We start from the raw sequence: 19,240 nt of genomic DNA on the forward strand, positions 1-19,240 counted from the left end.
ATGTTCTAAAAATGATTATCTAATTTTATTTGGATGTCTTTATTTCAGTAGGATGTGTCCTGGACTCTGTTTTAAAGTTTCCATTCTGTACTACAATGAAGGAATTGAATGCATTAATCCTTTTAGAATTTTGTGTCAATCACTTTTAAACATTTCACTCCATGGAAGGATAATATGCAGCGAATGAGACAAACATTAACGCTAAGGGTTTTTTTTTTTTTTGTTCAGTTTATTTTTCTATTGCTTTTTTTTTCAGATATTGAGTAGCCTTATTTTTGAATTGTACTATTTTATTTTAATTCGAAACAGTGTAATACTGCTATAATTTTCTCTGTAAAAATAAATAAGAACTATTTTATTTTCTCATTTTCAATTCACCCTCATTTCCATGAAATCAAAATTGATTGGCGCATGCGTGAAAGCGCGAAGGGTTTCAGCTCAATGTCTGAAAACAGAGAACATTCATAGAGAAACCTTATTAGTGAAATAGACTACCGCCTAAATGTTGTACTCGTGACCAAGGGAAATCACATGAAGCACTTTTTACTTGAGGAAACAAAACTCTAAAGTTTTCTTTTGTATTGTATTTATTTACATTTTTATTCATTCATTTATTTTTTAAAAAATTTCTTTTAAAATCGTCTATTGAATTCCATTCTTTTTGTTGGTCCAGTTCTTAAATTATAAAGAAACTATATTAAAAATGAAGAGACAGATATTATTTCCCAAATTTTTTTCGAGCTCTTTTAGAGCTGTGAAAGTAGAAATTCCTCAAAATCCCGAGGTGGAACATTTTTCCATTTAAAATATTTTATTTTTGTGTATTCCAAATTCGAGAAAAGTGAAAGAAAATTTATGATAATTTCTGATATGTATAGTAATCTTTAAAAAAAAGTTAGTGGTGGATTTAGATATCGCATGCAATACCAAATAAATAGCTGATTAAAATTATACATTGGGAATTAAAAGGGCTGTTGCAATTCTTCAGTTTCGATATACGATGCCCATGTGCTTGAGGAAAGTGTTTCATCTGACAAGAAATAACAGCAGAGTTTTCATGTTTTAGTTTCTAAAATAATCATGATTTATATTTGAAACCTATTCCTTGTGTGTATTGCTGCATATTTGTGAATAGACTTTGTCCATTTCCATTAGATATTGGATGATTAAAAAAAAATTATATATTTTTTCTTTTATATTTGCCTTTGAAGATATTATGCTACGGATTATTTTTTAATATATTTTTTGAGTTATTTGTTATTGGAGAGACTCTTAGATTCGAATTTTATTACTTACTGCGAGCTTGGAACTTTTCGGAGGTTGGAATACAATGTTATATGAACACTTTAAAGTTTTTTATGGGTGCTTTTGATGTGCGCTACTAACGTAAGGTTTGGATGTACTATAATTTAAAAATGCTCGAAATTTCGTACCAACTCAATGACTCTTCTGTATCGTGTTTGGAACTACTAAACCTGATGTACTCCTATTGTTAGTAAAATAGAGGAAATATAATTTTTCTGCGACATTTCCTCCTCAATCTTTTCTTATCTTTGTTTACATTCCAGTAGGTTATGGATTTTTTTTTCTGATAGCAAATAAAACGTAATGCCAGTTTCTGAATGGATTTTGTATGTACAATATAACGCACATTCGAAGTTTGCTGAAGCTTTTAGTTGAATCTCTGCATTCTAAATTTGTGTTGATTACTCTTTAGAATTTAAAATAAGAAATTTCAATTATATTTAAAATTATGATGATTTTTTTACAGTAATGCTAGTGGCTATAAAATTCATAAAATATACTAAGAATACAAGTTTTCTAATCTTATAGAATAAATGGAAGTGGTTACTTTGAATTAATGAAATGCTACGAAGAATATCGTTATAATAAAGTAGTCTGTTTTATTTATGAATTCGAAATGCCGTTTTTGCACATTATGATTCAGCATACATTTCATAGAATATATATTTTTGATCTGTGCATGTAAAATGTTGAATTCAAATCATTCCACAGGTATTCTTTTGGATCTTTTTTCCAATTTTTCATATAACAAGTAATTTACACATTTAAAAATTAAAAAAAAAACATATATACATGACGTACAGCTCATTATTTTGTTTTATGAAATTTGCTTTTTCTAACAAACAGCAAATTTCGGTGAATTCTAATTCGTTTATTTTTCAAAAAATATCGGCCTTCACAGGAGATAAAAATCGTGCATATATTTGTGATATTTTCTGGTAGTTTCTCTTGTGTCATTGAATGTAACTTGTTTATTATTATTTCTATTGTTATACATTCTGCTTCAACATCATAGTTTTTTTTTAAAAAAGATTTAGTATTTATTCTTTTAAATGTCATCTTTTGCATTACAATTTGAAGAGCTTTGCAGCAGCTGCAAAACATTCGTTCACTACCGATAAAGAAATTCAGTTCCAGCTTGTGTTGTAGTCGTGAGTAGGAAGCAATATTATGCAAAATGAACCCAAGGTCAAGGCGTGCCTGCCTTGAACAAATTACTCTATTTCTACTGTATAAATGTTTTTAAATCATTCCCCTGATAAAGAGCTTCTCATATTCAGCGGCTGTAATGTGTGATTTGAATCCTAAAAAGGGGATTCATTTCCGCTGTGCGTTTACCATCTTTTTCAAGTATGTTACAGTGGATTTTAACGTATCACTTCTTGCTAGTAAAAAAAGAAAGAGAGAGAGAGAGATAAAAGAAATCGGGAAATTTTATTCGGGTCATATTCTGACTGCTTTTACCATAGAGATATCAGCTCTATGGCTTTAACCCTGTTATATTCAGAAATACGTAAGTAAAAGACGCAAATTCAATTTAAGTTATGTGTATTTTTTTCTGACGTAATTGATATTCGGAACTTTCTGGGAAATTCTTTCTTCTTTTACCGGCACAGCTCGCTTTCCGTAAAATTTTTACATGGAAAACACGTATTATGCTTTATTCAAAGTAAGAAAGTATGTACATTTTAACCAATCATAAATATTTTTTACAATTAAAAAAAAAAGAAAATGAAGCAAATATGTTAGCTTAATTTATTATTATTATTGCTTATTAAGCAAATGGATGATACATTATTGTTTTTAAACTCTCTAATGATTTTTGCTTGCGGCAATGACTAGATTGAACTATTCGCAATAAGTTGCTGGAGTTCTTCAGTGCCTGTTATATAAGTGTTCTCTTCTTTCTTCATTTTTCCAATCTATATTGCAAAATCAAACAGTTCCTGTTTTTTTTTTTTATTATTATTATTATTATTTACTTTTTTACTTTTATTATTACTATTTCCTTTTTTTGGTTAAAGTCTGTTTTTCCCGCCATCGCCGCTTCTAATTTCAGCTTGTACAAGATCATTACTAGATCATTCAATTATTCGATTTCGATTTTGCTTCTTCCATTTCTGAAAATTTTGTAAGAGCAGATAAGAGTATCCTATGAAAAGAGTCTGTCGCTGTGACAACGTACTCGACCACCCTCCACTGAGTATTGCTCATGAATGAAACTGAAACTATAGATATGAACGTGGCGAAAATTAGGATAGCCTGAAAATACAAGATCGCATTTCACAAATCTGCGTTTGGCAAGGTTTTAATGTTCTGTCTAGTGTTTAAATTTTCACAAAAACTGGATTACTATCAATGGAATGATTAATTACTATCAATGGAATGATTAATTAGAAGTTTGGTTTCTTTGCAATGGGATCTTTCCTCTCAATAATGTTCATGAAGTTTCAAATCCAAATTAATCTCTAAAATAAAAAAATAAAAACAATGACAGAAACAAATAATAATCCTTTACAGAAAAAAAAATACAATGACGAATACAAAATAAAAACAAAATACTGGATAAAAATATTGGCAACATCCTTCAATTTGGACGGTAAAGAGAGAATATAATGAATCAGCATAAGTATTAGATAATTAAAATTGTAGGCTCAAGCGTGTTGATATTTATAATTTTTTTATGCTTAAACCTATTTGCACAGCTGGTAAGATCATGGCTATGGAACCAGAGGGTTTCAAGTTTGAGACCCGATTCTACCGAACTGGTGCTCATTAAATACGTTGAGGCCAAATGTCCTCCCGCTGTTGTGGTGTGGTATTTTGGATAGGGGTACCAACTCAGTTATCGTCCTCGTCATCTGACCGCGATTCAAAATTACGAGGTCCATCCTAAAGTATCCTTAGAGTTGCTTCAAAACTGAACTTTAATATAACTAAACTAAAGCGAGAAAATTTCAGGGATATTCTCTCATTAGTTAAAAAAAAGTTATATAGCTTTTTTAGTGGTTTATAGTGTTATACTATAGTAAAAGTTTATGTAGATTTCTAGAAGAGAATTATAGTATGTTTAACGATTTTCAATATTGTAAGCCAAAAAATTTGACTTATGCTCCATGGCGATTGTGAGATTTACATTAGAAGTTGAAGTGAAATCATAAAGAGTGATATTTACAATTCTGCACTCAAAATAATATTCTATATCTTGAAAGCAGGAAGAGTGAAAAACAATATCCTAAATGTCTGTCAGGAAATAAAGCTCTTCTTGTCAATCTACGTCGATCAGCTATCAAAATAGGCAGAAATTTCATTACCCCAAGATCATATTTTTAATAAATCGTGCAGAAGAACATTTCGTGTCAGTCTTTCAGCAGAAAATAAAAGAGATCAACAGAGCCTTTTTGAAGGGATAATAGGAGGTCACAGCTTTTTTCGGTCTGTTTATTGCGAGTTTTAAGACTCAATAAAAGATCTTCTCAGAAGGGGGTCGCGTTATCACTGAAAATAATCTCAAGCAGCTTTCTCGTTTTTATTTGAAGTTAAATACCATTCACGGTCGGATTCTTATTAAGTAGCGGCAAAAATTACTTTGTAAACAAATTGGATTTATAAAAAATTGGGTAACGTTTTGTTGGGATATTATATATGTTTTTAATTTATTACAAAAAATCCAACTTGTTTACTTTTCTATTTGTGGCCTTGGGCTTTTTTGAATTCTGATCATTTTAAATTTTAGTGAACCATTTTATAAATGTCATTTTAGAACCATATTCGATATTGCACTTGTTTTGTTCTACTTTTTGGAAATGTTAGGTTGCAAAATAATATTAGAGAAGGTAAATATTCAATCTAGTCTTAGAAATTCAAACTTTCAAGATTTGCAAGAAAAGATATAATACATTTGAGTTTTTCTCTTCCACTAATCTTTAGATGCATTGATTCTTTTTTTTTAAAAAATTCAGACAACCGAACTTGTATCCTCTTTCCTCCCACCACATACACAACAAATTAAATTTAACACACATTTTCTAATTGTGTTTTAGTCTTTTAGGCCGGCGTCCTGGCATTGGGGTAGCGCGTCTTCCCCGTGATCTGGGCATCCTGGGTTCGAGTCCCGGTTTGGGCATGGTTGCCCTTCCGTTGTTCTATCTGTGAGATGTGTTTATGTGCCCTCCTGTGAAAAGGTGTTTTGCAAGCGAATGAGTGATGCGTGAGTTGCCAAGTCGTACTCTTGACCCTAGTTGGCGCTACTATAAAAACAAGAGACGCTTCACCACCGGCTTAAAATCGATGTCTTCGTAACAGCGGGCTTGTCCATGGCCAGTGCCATAAGAAACAACAACAATTTTTTAAACTTCACCTCTTTACTTTAGATTGCGTGATCTGGTAATTTCCCGCAAATTTATATCGACGTTGTGCATATGCTTAGCCTGGATTAAATTTGCTTCATTTTGGTGCATTGGAGCTTGGTTTGTATTATGCAGGTTCTATGTTCATTTAACTGAAAATTGACTCGAGATATTTTGTTCATAGCTTTTGTATTGCGTCAAATTTAATTGTATTTATGTTTCGTCTTGAAGCAACTGTTGGCTATTTTGCGACAGGCATTTCAATTTTGAACGTGATTACATGACAAGAACAACACTAGAGTGTGTGCCCGTCTCCAAATTCCTGGCATACTGAAAGGATACATGTAGGATTGCAATACCAGGATACCGAATACCGGTATTTTGAGCCATCTGTACAATTTTGTAATACCGATATTCATAAGATTAAATACCTTTTTTTTCGGTATTTACTAGAAATTTTTAAAATTGTCTCCACTATATGTTCAGGGATCGCCAACATAGCAAAATAGTATACGTTTTTGTTTTTATGTCTCCCTAACGTGCGAAACTGATTAGACTGTTAATACAAAGTTGCATCGTACAATCAAGAGAAGTGATAAAATATTGTTTGACAACGGAATGTAAAACTCTCTGCGATATTGCGCATGTGTTAGGATGGGATTAATTCGATAAAATAGGGATGAGAGGAAAGATGAAAATTAAAAATAAAGACTCGCAGTTTTATGAGATGTAAACACTACAGACAATTAGTAATACAGAATGTCTTACGGTATTTACATAATTATAATGATTTTAAAAATGAAAATGAAGAGACTAACCAATTCAAATCTGATCAAGTTTGTTGTAAATTTTCTTAAAATTTTTTACCCACAAACCTATCCACATTCAGAAGAATTCGGTTCAGTTATCGCAGATTATGATGACACTAATGTCGATAGTGAAAAGGAAATGCCTTTTGAACAAAAATTAGAATTAGCGATAAATAACTAAATTTCAACAAACCAAAATACAATACAGAAATTAGCTATAGCCAAACCCATCCGACGAGAAATCGATTTATTTGAAGATGAGATATTTAGATGTAAATACTTGGAAAAAGTATATCGCGCATTGCTAACTGTACCACTAACTAGCGTAGATGCCGAAAGAGCATTTTCCACAGCTGGCAATTTTTGCACAAAATTACGTTCCAGGCTTAATGATAGTACAATTGATGCATTATGTTTTTTTCACATTTCAAATAATGTAATTTTGTAAAAATACCACAGACTGAATAGTGATATTTACGCGTTTTTTGTGATTTAAATAAATAAGATGTTCCTTTGCTTTTTTTAAATTCTTTATATACTGTTATAATTTATGTAATAAAACAGGCAAATAAAACAAAGAAACACCTGTGTTTTCGTTCTGTTTCCAATTATCCCCGGTATTAAGATCTAAACAATACCGAATACCGATATTGACCTTTTGGTCCGACATTGCAATCCCTAGATACATGACACCAACGGCAGTTCTTTTGCAGAATCGGACTTCAAATCCAGAATTCTCAAAACCAGAAACTTAGATCTTACCCTAGGCCGCCGCGCAACGTATTGTATTAGAGAGGAAATCACATTTTACATAATATTTTTTATAAGAATTATATGAACGATAAAACTATTAAATTCACTAATTAAATTATTAATAATGTTTATTTTTATTCTCATAAGCACTGAAGAACAGAAAAAATTTCTCACTAGTAAATTGTAATATTCTATTCATTGTTTAAAATTATTCTCTTAATAATTAGGGAACTCCGACCCCCGCTCGCTTTAAGTCTCTAGCCCCTATGCTGTCCAATATAGTACCCGATGTTCGTCAGTTTCATTTAGCAAGTTTTTAAATTCCATCTGGCATTTGTTCAACACCTGAGCTTTTGTCTTTTCACGATGAGAACATACATTTGCCTATCGGTTATTTTCTATTCAAAACTCAAAGTCTCCATAGTAAAAAAAGTCAAATTTCCAATATTTAAATGTTAACTCAATTTTTCAGTTTTTGCCTTCAACGTAACAGATTCACAATCAGATTTTCTTTTCAAATTACATTTTCTCTTCATTTGATATCTCTGGTCGTCCCATTGCTATTTAAAAAAAATAATCATAGGTAAACACTTGTATTACTTAGATATTCAGCGATTGCTAGTCGTCCGTTACGCGAAAAAGTAAACAAACCGGAAAGGTATTCCTTAGTGTTGCCGCAAACGGTGTGTCTGAAAGTAAAATCAACTAATAATACTGTTTTAAACTCATTTGCTGTAAATTAAAGTTTTATCTTTCCTTTTTTTGTCACTATTCATTCGCCAAATGTAATATAAATACCTAATAATTATACAACGAAAAAATAATTTTCATTAAATATTTTAAACAATACTGGCAAAGCAAATCTCAAATATCGTAAGATTTGACTCTCTATCTACCAATCACAAAGCGAATAAAACGCAATATTTACATACATTTTTTATATAATAAAGAGATTTAAAATTCGCTGAAATGAAACAATAAATGATATACTATCTACTTGAAATAGCATTTTTATCTTTCCACGAATTTTATATTTTCCGTTATTACTTCACATCGCCTACTGCATAGCTAACATTTATTTTACTTAACGTTTGACTTTAACATTCCCAACGATACATGTCTGTGAATTTTGTTTTAAAGATACTTACTTTCACCGAGGAAATACTTTTCTCTTAAAGGTCACTACCATAAGTTACTTGCACTTAATTGCGACCTTTGTAACGTTAGACAAGACAGAAACTCAACTGAGATGGATGTGTGACAAGAAGAAATATAAAGTTATTTTTCGTAGCATTCGCGAGTTGAAACGCTTTGAGATTTCGCAAGTTGTTAAATAATGTTTGTTTAAAATGTTAAGGAAACCATTTATTCGCAGAAATTAGTTGCCGGACTATAAATGCTCGTTGTATTAACTTCATCATGCAAAATGACGTGCTATAAGAGGGGAAAAAACTTTTGACAGATAATACGCAAGTAAAATAACATTAATAATTGCAAATGCTGCATAAATGTTAAAAAATATATCAGTTAAAGAATTTAGTCACTGATAAAGAAAGAGAACAGTTAAGATATTTAAGACAAAAATGAATATTACTTGAGAAATCAAATCGTTCAAATTTCAAGATCACAGGTCTGATTGAAATTTAGATACAAAATGCTTTGGAATAAAAAGAAAGAATCGAAGAAAGAAATAAAATGGATTGGAATAGAAAGCCAATCGAAGAAAATTCTGGAAATAAATCTTATTTTTCTAGAAGTTAACACCTGCATGAAAAAACCCAACAAACTTTTTTTTTAAAAAAAAATTGAAACTTTGGTCTGGAACATCGTAACATGATATTTGCTCAAGGCATAGATTATATATATATATATATATATATATATATATATATATATATATATATATATATATATATATATATATATATATATATATATATATATATATATATATATATATATATATATATATATATATATATATATATATATATATATATATATATATATATATATATATATATATATATATATATATATATATATATATAGATTAATAAAAATTAGTTCTTAATTATGTAACGATAATATGCTCTGTATTTTAAATCATTGCAAAGCATGTGGCTATAAATATAGTAATTCAAACAATGAAAATAATCTTTGTAAATACTTTTAAAAAAAGATTACATTTTTTTTTTTGATAGACAATTATCTACTTTTTTTTTTTTTATCTGAGACAAACTTTAGAGGCACCGAGGTTTCAAGGTTTTGTTCCTTAGAGATATTTCGGGGACTTATGAACATATTCAAATTTTAGAACAATATTTTTTTTTCTTTTTCTTTTCTTGCTTTCGAAGTGGCTTGATGATCAGCGTGGCCCTTCTTTTGCAGTTGGTTGACCTATTTACATTTCAAACAGCCCTGACAAACTCTGTATTTGAGTATTCAGAATGGGTTAAAAATTTTCGTTATTTTTTTTTATTCTGTTTTGTTTCAAATTTCTTTCAAATTTAAATTTTGACATTTTTTTACACCAAAAGGATTGGCGAGTTAGCTTTAATCAACTCTTTTAAAGATCACCTGTGATTAAAGGATTTATTGCGAATATGGAAGATACTTTAATCAACTCTTTTAAAGGTCACCTGTAAATAAAGGTTTTATTTAAGTTTGTTTTAAAATTTATTGTGTAGAGCTCTTTATGTTGAGATATCCAGTAAAACATATAGGTTTTGAAAGTCTGAAAAGGGAAAATAGGATTCCAAATTTGCACTCTCTATAGGGCTCTACAGAACTAAATCCGTCCCTACTTGTTTTGGAAATGCGTCGCACTACTTCAGAAATCGCTGCATCTCTTTGTCCCTTTCCATGCATTTATGCATTATTTATTTTTTCTATTTTCTTGCTTTCTGTGTATAGGCTTTTATGTGGAATATTATTGCAGTATACATTACATTTCCTTTGTATATATTTCCACACTTTGCATGTTTTATTTGTATTGTATATAATATATTTGTGCTCTTACAGTCTCCATCTTTTGTGCATGCCCAATCTTAGAAATTTTGAATATATATAATTTATTTCGTGTATCTCAGAAACGAGTATAATGGTTTGGATCAAATTTTATATTTAGATTAGGTTTTGCTTTTTAAATTTATCTATATGGATGTTTTTCTTGAAAAAAAATGCTATTTTACACATACAAAAAGCAATTTTTTTATAACTATTAGTCTTTTTGTTGGGATAAAGCGAGCGTCCAATTTTTCTCGCGTAGGAATATCTGTGTGATTACGCTTCTGACGCTTCGTTCCGGCACCATTCCTCCCGCGAACATGATGCTGTGTGTGTAATTGTCAATATCTGTTTTCTTTTCTTTTCGTTTTCTGTGTCTAATAAATGTGCTGTCTTCAAGAACCATGCTGAGATTTATTGAAAAGTAACAACACTTTTTCTATCTGTTTTGATGCTGATAATGTCATTTTAAAACTGAGTGTAAGTTCAAAAATATAAGTATTGACAGATATTGTAAAATGCTGTAATGTAGCTGATGGTTTCGAATAACATGTTAAACTAAGTGCATTCATGATTTTTTTTTATTATTTAAATGACCAGTTTATATGTAAATAAGATTGAACAAAATTTTCATATGTAATCAATATGTGATTCATATCTAAATATTTTCTCCAAAACAACATAATTCTACAAAAAAAAAAAAAAAAAAAACCCTGCGGAACGAAGCTCGTTTTTTCCAGATATTGTGCATTTATACTTTAAAGATGCAGTTATCAAATTTTAAATTGTCTTAATGAATTTCCACCAGTAAAATGCATCTATCAATATTCGCCAAATTACAATGATTTTTATAATTTTATATATTACCTTAATTCAAAAGTATGAAGTATGTGTCAAAATGATGCTCATATACTTATTAAAATATATTTTAATATAAAAAAATAATTGACATTCTCCATTAGTAACTGGCTGATGCATTTGATATTTTGTAACACTCATTCAGATTTTATTAAAAAAAACTCATATCGAATCTGTTTTCAAGACAAAATTAGCAATTATGTTGAAAACACCTCGTTAGCTGGAAAGATACTTATCAAAACAGAAGGTGCGTCGATGCATAAATCATTACAAATGTTTGTTTGTTTTTTCCCCATTTTCCATGCATCTAATCATTTTAAATTTAACAAATGTCTTTGGAGTTTCTGTCATGTGAATAATGAAAGTATTGTTGCTTAACATTTCAAGGAACAATATGTCTGAATTTAGCGGAATTTACTCTCTTATCATTCCGCGAAAAAGCAATTGGAGTAACTGATTCTTTCATTCCTCTTGCGAAAATTAAAAACAGAATGTCTTATGACTTTTATGGGTTTGGATCTGTGATGGGGTTCTTTTTGCTTTTCGCTATTGTTATGTCAAGTGTTACTTCATTCGTTATTTCATTAAAACATCACGCCTTCCTGCACATAACTATGTAAAATAGATGAAGCCAAGCACTTGTTGTAAGAAGCAAAAAATACATTTTACTCAATATTAATTAAGGGGAAAATATTGCTTGTCTGAAAAATACGTTTATGGTAAAAATAACTTTAAATGTATTAATGAAATAATATTTTAATTTCTGACTAAAATATTTTATTAAAAATAGAATGCAATGGAAAAAAATATATATACATACTCTTTGGAAACGAATTTAAAGGAGTTTCAAATCTCTAGTCCAAAACATTGTTGCATTTTCATATTTTGTGCTTCATTAATTTATCTTTATTTAATTTCTAAAATTCATTCTTAGTTATACAGCTTTAAGGTGCGCACAATAAAACTATTAATCATTAGTGCAAAGTATGTGAGTATAAATCCTGTAATTTAAACATGATAATAAAATTTAATTTAATTTAATTTTTTTAAAGTTATATTTTTTTAAAAAATAGTCGAATTGTCATGAAGATTTTGCTTTAAACAGTCCAACACTAATCCACATCAAACACCTAGTTTAATTTACTACATATTGATATAAAAATGTTTCATTTAATAAATTATTTATATGCATCCATTTAAAAAAACTGACTTTTCAAAATAGAAAAAAAGTCTAATTGGTTTTATTGCTGTGGGGGAAAATATTTCATCTGCTTTTTTCCCAAGAAGTTGTTACTTGTAATAAATAAGAATTGGTATATATAATTGGCCACCACCGTTTCTTATGTTGATCAGGATTAAAAATATTCCAATCCCTTTGATTAGCATCATAATCGGATACGCAAAACCCTACTTTCATTAGGACATCTAGCAATTGCGGCGGTCTTCTTTTATGTTTAAATTGTCTAATTAATCGGTGCGCAATAGCATGAATAAATAGCAAAGGTCAATAATATAAAGTCAGCATTTTATATAACAGTCTTTAAACAGTCCAACAGTAATCCACATCAAACACATAGTTTAATTTACTACATATTGATATAAAAATATTTCATTTAATAAATTATTTATATGATTCTATTAAAAAACACTGTCTTTTCAAAATAGAAAAAAAGTCTAATTGGTTTTATTGCTGTGGGGGAAAATATTTCATCTGCTTTTTTTCCAAGAAGTTGTTACTTGTAATAAATAAGAATTTGTATATATAATTGTCCACCACCGTTTCTAATACTGATCAGGATTAAAAATATTCCAATCCCTTTGATTAGCATCATAATCGGATACGCAAAACCCTACTTTCATTAGGACATCTAGCAATTGCGGCAGTCTTCTTTTATGTTTAAATTGTCTAATTAATCGGTGCGCAATAGCATGAATAAATAGCAAAGGTCAATAATATAAAGTTAGCATTTTATATAACAGTCTTTAAACAGTCCAACACTAATCCACATCAAACACATAGTTTAATTTACTACATATTGATATAAAAATATTTCATTTAATAAATTATTTATATGATTCTATTAAAAAACACTGTCTTTTCAAAATAGAAAAAAAAGTCTAATTGGTTTTATTGCTGTGGGGGAAAATATTTCATCTGCTTTTTTTCCAAGAAGTTGTTACTTGTAATAAATAAGAATTTGTATATATAATTGTCCACCACCGTTTCTAATACTGATTAGGATTAAAAATATTCCAATCCCTTTGATTAGCATCATAATCGGATACGCAAAACCCTACTTTCATTAGGACATCTAGCAATTGCGGCAGTCTTCTTTTATGTTTAAATTGTCTAATTAATCGGTGCGCAATAGCATGAATAAATAGCAAAGGTCAATAGTATAAAGTTAGCATTTTATATAACAGTCTTTAAACAGTCCAACACTAATCCACATCAAACACATAGTTTAATTTACTACATATTGATATAAAAATATTTCATTTAATAAATTATTTATATGATTCTATTAAAAAACACTGTCTTTTCAAAATAGAAAAAAAAGTCTAATTGGTTTTATTGCTGTGGGGGAAAATATTTCATCTGCTTTTTTTCCAAGAAGTTGTTACTTGTAATAAATAAGAATTTGTATATATAATTGTCCACCACCGTTTCTAATACTGATCAGGATTAAAAATATTCCAATTCCTTTGATTAGCATCATAATCGGATACGCAAAACCCTACTTTCATTAGGACATCTAGCAATTGCGGCAGTCTTCTTTTATGTTTAAATTGTCTAATTAATCGGTGCGCAATAGCATGAATAAATAGCAAAGGTCAATAATATAAAGTTAGCATTTTATATAACAGTCTTTAAACAGTCCAACACTAATCCACATCAAACACATAGTTTAATTTACTACATATTGATATAAAAATATTTCATTTAATAAATTATTTATATGATTCTATTAAAAAACACTGTCTTTTCAAAATAGAAAAAAAGTCTAATTGGTTTTATTGCTGTGGGGGAAAATATTTCATCTGCTTTTTTTCCAAGAAGTTGTTACTTGTAATAAATAAGAATTTGTATATATAATTGTCCACCACCGTTTCTAATACTGATCAGGATTAAAAATATTCCAATTCCTTTGATTAGCATCATAATCGGATACGCAAAACCCTACTTTCATTAGGACATCTAGCAATTGCGGCAGTCTTCTTTTATGTTTAAATTGTCTAATTAATCGGTGCGCAATAGCATGAATAAATAGCAAAGGTCAATAATATAAAGTTAGCATTTTATATAACAGTCTTTAAACAGTCCAACACTAATCCACATCAAACACATAGTTTAATTTACTACATATTGATATAAAAATATTTCATTTAATAAATTATTTATATGATTCTATTAAAAAACACTGTCTTTTCAAAATAGAAAAAAAGTCTAATTGGTTTTATTGCTGTGGGGGAAAATATTTCATCTGCTTTTTTTCCAAGAAGTTGTTACTTGTAATAAATAAGAATTTGTATATATAATTGTCCACCACCGTTTCTAATACTGATTAGGATTAAAAATATTCCAATCCCTTTGATTAGCATCATAATCGGATACGCAAAACCCTACTTTCATTAGGACATCTAGCAATTGCGGCAGTCTTCTTTTATGTTTAAATTGTCTAATTAATCGGTGCGCAATAGCATGAATAAATAGCAAAGGTCAATAGTATAAAGTTAGCATTTTATATAACAGTCTTTAAACAGTCCAACACTAATCCACATCAAACACATAGTTTAATTTACTACATATTGATATAAAAATATTTCATTTAATAAATTATTTATATGATTCTATTAAAAAACACTGTCTTTTCAAAATAGAAAAAAAAGTCTAATTGGTTTTATTGCTGTGGGGGAAAATATTTCATCTGCTTTTTTTCCAAGAAGTTGTTACTTGTAATAAATAAGAATTTGTATATATAATTGTCCACCACCGTTTCTAATACTGATCAGGATTAAAAATATTCCAATTCCTTTGATTAGCATCATAATCGGATACGCAAAACCCTACTTTCATTAGGACATCTAGCAATTGCGGCAGTCTTCTTTTATGTTTAAATTGTCTAATTAATCGGTGCGCAATAGCATGAATAAATAGCAAAGGTCAATAATATAAAGTCAGCATTTTATATAATTTTTATCATTTTCTTCCGTCAAGCACAAAATTTATTGTTATTTTATATTCGGCATTAAATTTTTTAATTGTTGGATTACTATTTGTTTCAATCCAATTTTAATGATTAATTCTGATTTGAGTGATTCATGAATTGATTAATTCTGATTTGAGTGATTCGTGAATTGATTAATTCTGATTTGAGTGATTCGTGAATTGATTGATTCTGATTTGAGTGATTCGTGAATTGATTGATTTTGATTTCAATGATTCGTGAATTGATTGATTTTGATTTCAGTGATTCGTGAATTGGTTGATTCTGCTTTCGGTGATTCCTGAATTGATTGATTGATTTGAGTGATTCATGAATTGGTTAATTCTGATTTAAGTGATTCATAAACTGATTAATTCTAATTTGATATTATGGGTATAGAAGATATCATTGTAAGGAAACAAAGCTTCAAATGTTAATATAAATTTACATCTGAAGTGAATATTTTTTGTAAGTTTAAATTTACAAAAGGATAAAGATTATTATTTTTTTTATTTGAATAAATTAATTAAATTTAAATTATGAAACTTTATCACGTAATAACTGACCTGTAAGTGTTTATAATATTGTGTACCTCTTTTGGAATTTTGCTAAGTTAATTTAACCCATTCAGGAAATATTTCTGAAGAAAATTAAGATCTGATTTTTGTTTTGTTTAGTTACTTTTTCTGTAAAATGGCAACTACTTGGCAAGAAAGGGTGAAGGGATCTCCTGATTTTTTTTATCGGGCAGATTTTAATTTTAAATATACTCTACAAGGAATTGATTAGTAAACTACGCGTTTATATATTTGTCAATGTCCACGAAAATATTAGCTATTGTTTGAAACTAAGGGACCTTTTCTGCATTTTTCAAATAAAAATGCTTGTAGGCTGGCATACTGTTCTGCTAACTTTATGATGCAAAAATCGCTATAAATAATCCTCTAAATAGTACAAAAACAGTATGTAAATAGGTCGATCGTATTAAATTTTCTGCAGTTACCCAACATTTCGCTGTTTGCTCGTATCTTTACCATTTTCAGTCCTCAATTAATGTCTTGTAATTAAAAATGAATCCTAAGTGTTATATATACATCTGAGTATAACTTCTATAATTGAAGCTATTCTAAACCAAGATTTAATTTCTTAATCTGAAGTTAGTCACATAAGCTGATTATTAAAGACTAGACAAAATTTCATACAATAGTGATTCGAATTAGAAACTCAAAACCCAATTAGTCATTTCATTCTTAAATGGTTTCAATATGTCTCACTGATACATAATGAAATATTCCACTGATACATTCTATAATTTTATCTAATTTTGATCATTTTTCTTTATAATTATTATAATTAGCACTAATGAGAATGAAAATGTTTTTGTGTAAGAAAAATTCAAATTGCAATGCATTAAAAAGGAGATTAAATAATAGAAAATGAATTAACTGCTCATCTGTTAGATGACTGACCTAATGATTTTTTTATTTTGTGTATTATCTACAGCATTAAAAAATAATAATAGCTATTTGATGTGCATTTTTTTTCTCCTTTTCTATTTTTCTCTTCTTTACAGTCTTTTTTTTTTAATTTTAACTTTTGAACCATATGAACGTACAACTCTACATCATTAATGATAGGTCCAATGTTTAATTTAAAATCCGAAAAAATATTAGATCTGTCTACAATTTTTCAAATTGAAATTTAATACATACAATGTTGTGCATTTGAATTCGAACGTTTTTCTTAAACACACATTATAAGCCTTTTCAATACTCTTACTCTTTCCTCAATCCCACGCTCGCAAATGGTGGATATATTTTACCAAAGTAGTTTTTCTAATCCACTTCTCCGCCAGTTGTGTTTTTCTTTTTCATTTCCATATCGCGGGACGGAATCCACAAGTGGCAATTGTCGGGTAGTTGCGCAGGCGCACAAGACACGTGGTCCCGGGGACATCTAAATCGCTATGGTTACGGGATCGCTAAGAGCTGTCGGATTTTCTGAGCGCAGTTCGGCTTATTTAGTTCACATCTCTTGGAGAAAACGAGTGTTTTTCCACTTTCATGAGCTTTCGTGCGGACTTTATATGCACAGTGGCGTTCGGATAAAAGTTCTTGGTTTGATAAAAAAAACTGGTTTTCTACATGGCCAAGAAAATGAAGGTAAGTTTTCTTTTAAAACTACGAAGAAATTCAGAAGAAAGTATTCCGAACAATGGCTCAATTTTGTTGCTAAAAATAAAACAGAAAATCAATTGAATACCTTGGATATTTCTTTAACAAAGTACATTTTTTCGTTTTTAAATGAGGAATTTATAAATGTTTTTTTTTAAAAAAAGAATCCCTCGAAATTTAATCCTCTTATGGTAAGTAATTTTTAGAACAAAAAAAAATTGATGAATTAAATGAATTTGCTTCTTTTAAATATGCTATGAGAACTAATGAAAAAAAAATTGTATTATCACTTTTTCCTCAGAAAAAAAAAGAAATGATTAATTAAAATATTTATTTGAAGAACACTGATTAAATGCTTTAATCCTTAAAGATGCGAAGGAAGCTTCGCGAATGGCAATCGGTTTTGTTTTGAGTCGTTCTGATTTTATTTTATTTCTTGCTTGATTGTTCTTTAAAAGAACAGTACGCTCTATATGAATATTTTAGATTGTACATAAAACAAAATTTTATTCCTTTATTGATTGGTTATTTTTGATGATAAAAGAGTTTTCTTAAATCAATGTATCATTTTGTAAAATCTGGAAATTAGAATGCTAAAGTTTGAAATTAATGTACTCATTTTATAACGATTTATAATTATAAAATAGAAAGATTAAAAAACTTCCACAATAATGCATGATATATTTTAAGAAGTATCTATATTTTTCTCTCAATAAACTATTAAATAATTTTCTCATCATTCACACATAATATTTTTAAAAAAAAAAAAAAATTGGCTTATTATTATTGTATTTGTATTTCCAATATTTTTCTTTTTTTTTTAATAAATTCCTTTACTGAAAGTCAAACATAAATCATCTTATGACGATAAATCATTTTTTTCTTCTTCTTTTGGTTCTGCGAAATTGGTTTTGGGGTGATCTTTGAGTTAGATGGAAACTGGGTGTAATTAGAATTTTTATTAGAAAATCTATATCACGTAAACAATATATTGCTGTTATCAATCGCTTTGATTACAATAAATAATCGTTATTGATTAAAAGATCGAATATAAAAACAGTACAATTTCATATCCACCAATTGTTTCATTTGTATACTCACTTCTTATACTGTACTAGTTATTTATTTAATCTCGAATGTTTTAATAAAGAAGAAAAATAAGCTGTGATAAGAGCTCTTTTCACTCCAGCTGCAGGCCTTTATTTCAGCAGGTGGCATTTATTGTGAAAGACGAAAGACATCGGTAGTGAAAGACTCCAGCAGAAAAGAAAAGTATTGATTCATGGGTATTTAAATATCCTGTTTATTATTTTCAAAATATTATTTGTTAGCTGGATACAAATATGATAGTAAGGAGTGTTAACCTTATCATCATTATTTAACATTAATTTATTTAATATTGAAATTTAAAAAAATAGTCATGGAAAAATAGTTAAATATCCTGTTTATTTATTATTTTTAATATATTATTTGTTAGCGTGGCACATTAGCTTAAAAATGATAATATAGAGCATAAACCTTATCAATATTATTTAATATTAATTTTTAGTATTAAAATTAAATTAAATTATGGCACATTAAGATTGGATTTAATTTTTTCACTCCTTTTTCGTTCAATAGTTAAGAGATGAGAAAGGAAATATTATTCTTGTAAAATATTTTGTGCAATTTTTTTGTAACAAATTGCATTTGCTTGGGAATCTGCATTTTTTTTTTTTTTAATCTCTCGAGTTCTGTATTTCTTTCAATTGCCTTTTGGATTTTCATAAAGTTTG

At 28.8% G+C, this 19,240-nt stretch overlaps 1 protein-coding gene across 3 annotated transcripts in view; it reads left to right on the forward strand.

The window, feature by feature from the left end:
* LOC129955939 (5'-AMP-activated protein kinase subunit gamma-1-like) overlaps positions 1–19,240 on the forward strand; it is a 509,804-nt gene that overhangs the window by 194,229 nt on the left and 296,335 nt on the right. Inside the window, exon 1 of one of the 3 annotated variants that reach the window (XM_056068264.1) lies at positions 17,312–17,453. The exons of the other annotated variants lie outside the window; for them this stretch is intronic. Within the exon in view, the coding sequence (XP_055924239.1) occupies positions 17,436–17,453 (18 nt within the window). The 5' untranslated portion in view covers positions 17,312–17,435. Of the gene's footprint in view, positions 1–17,311; positions 17,454–19,240 lie in introns of those variants that run through there. 3 annotated transcript variants of the gene reach the window in all.

Source organism: Argiope bruennichi, chromosome 2, assembly GCF_947563725.1.
Source record: "Argiope bruennichi chromosome 2, qqArgBrue1.1, whole genome shotgun sequence".
Taxonomy (NCBI): Eukaryota; Metazoa; Arthropoda; class Arachnida; order Araneae; family Araneidae; genus Argiope; species Argiope bruennichi.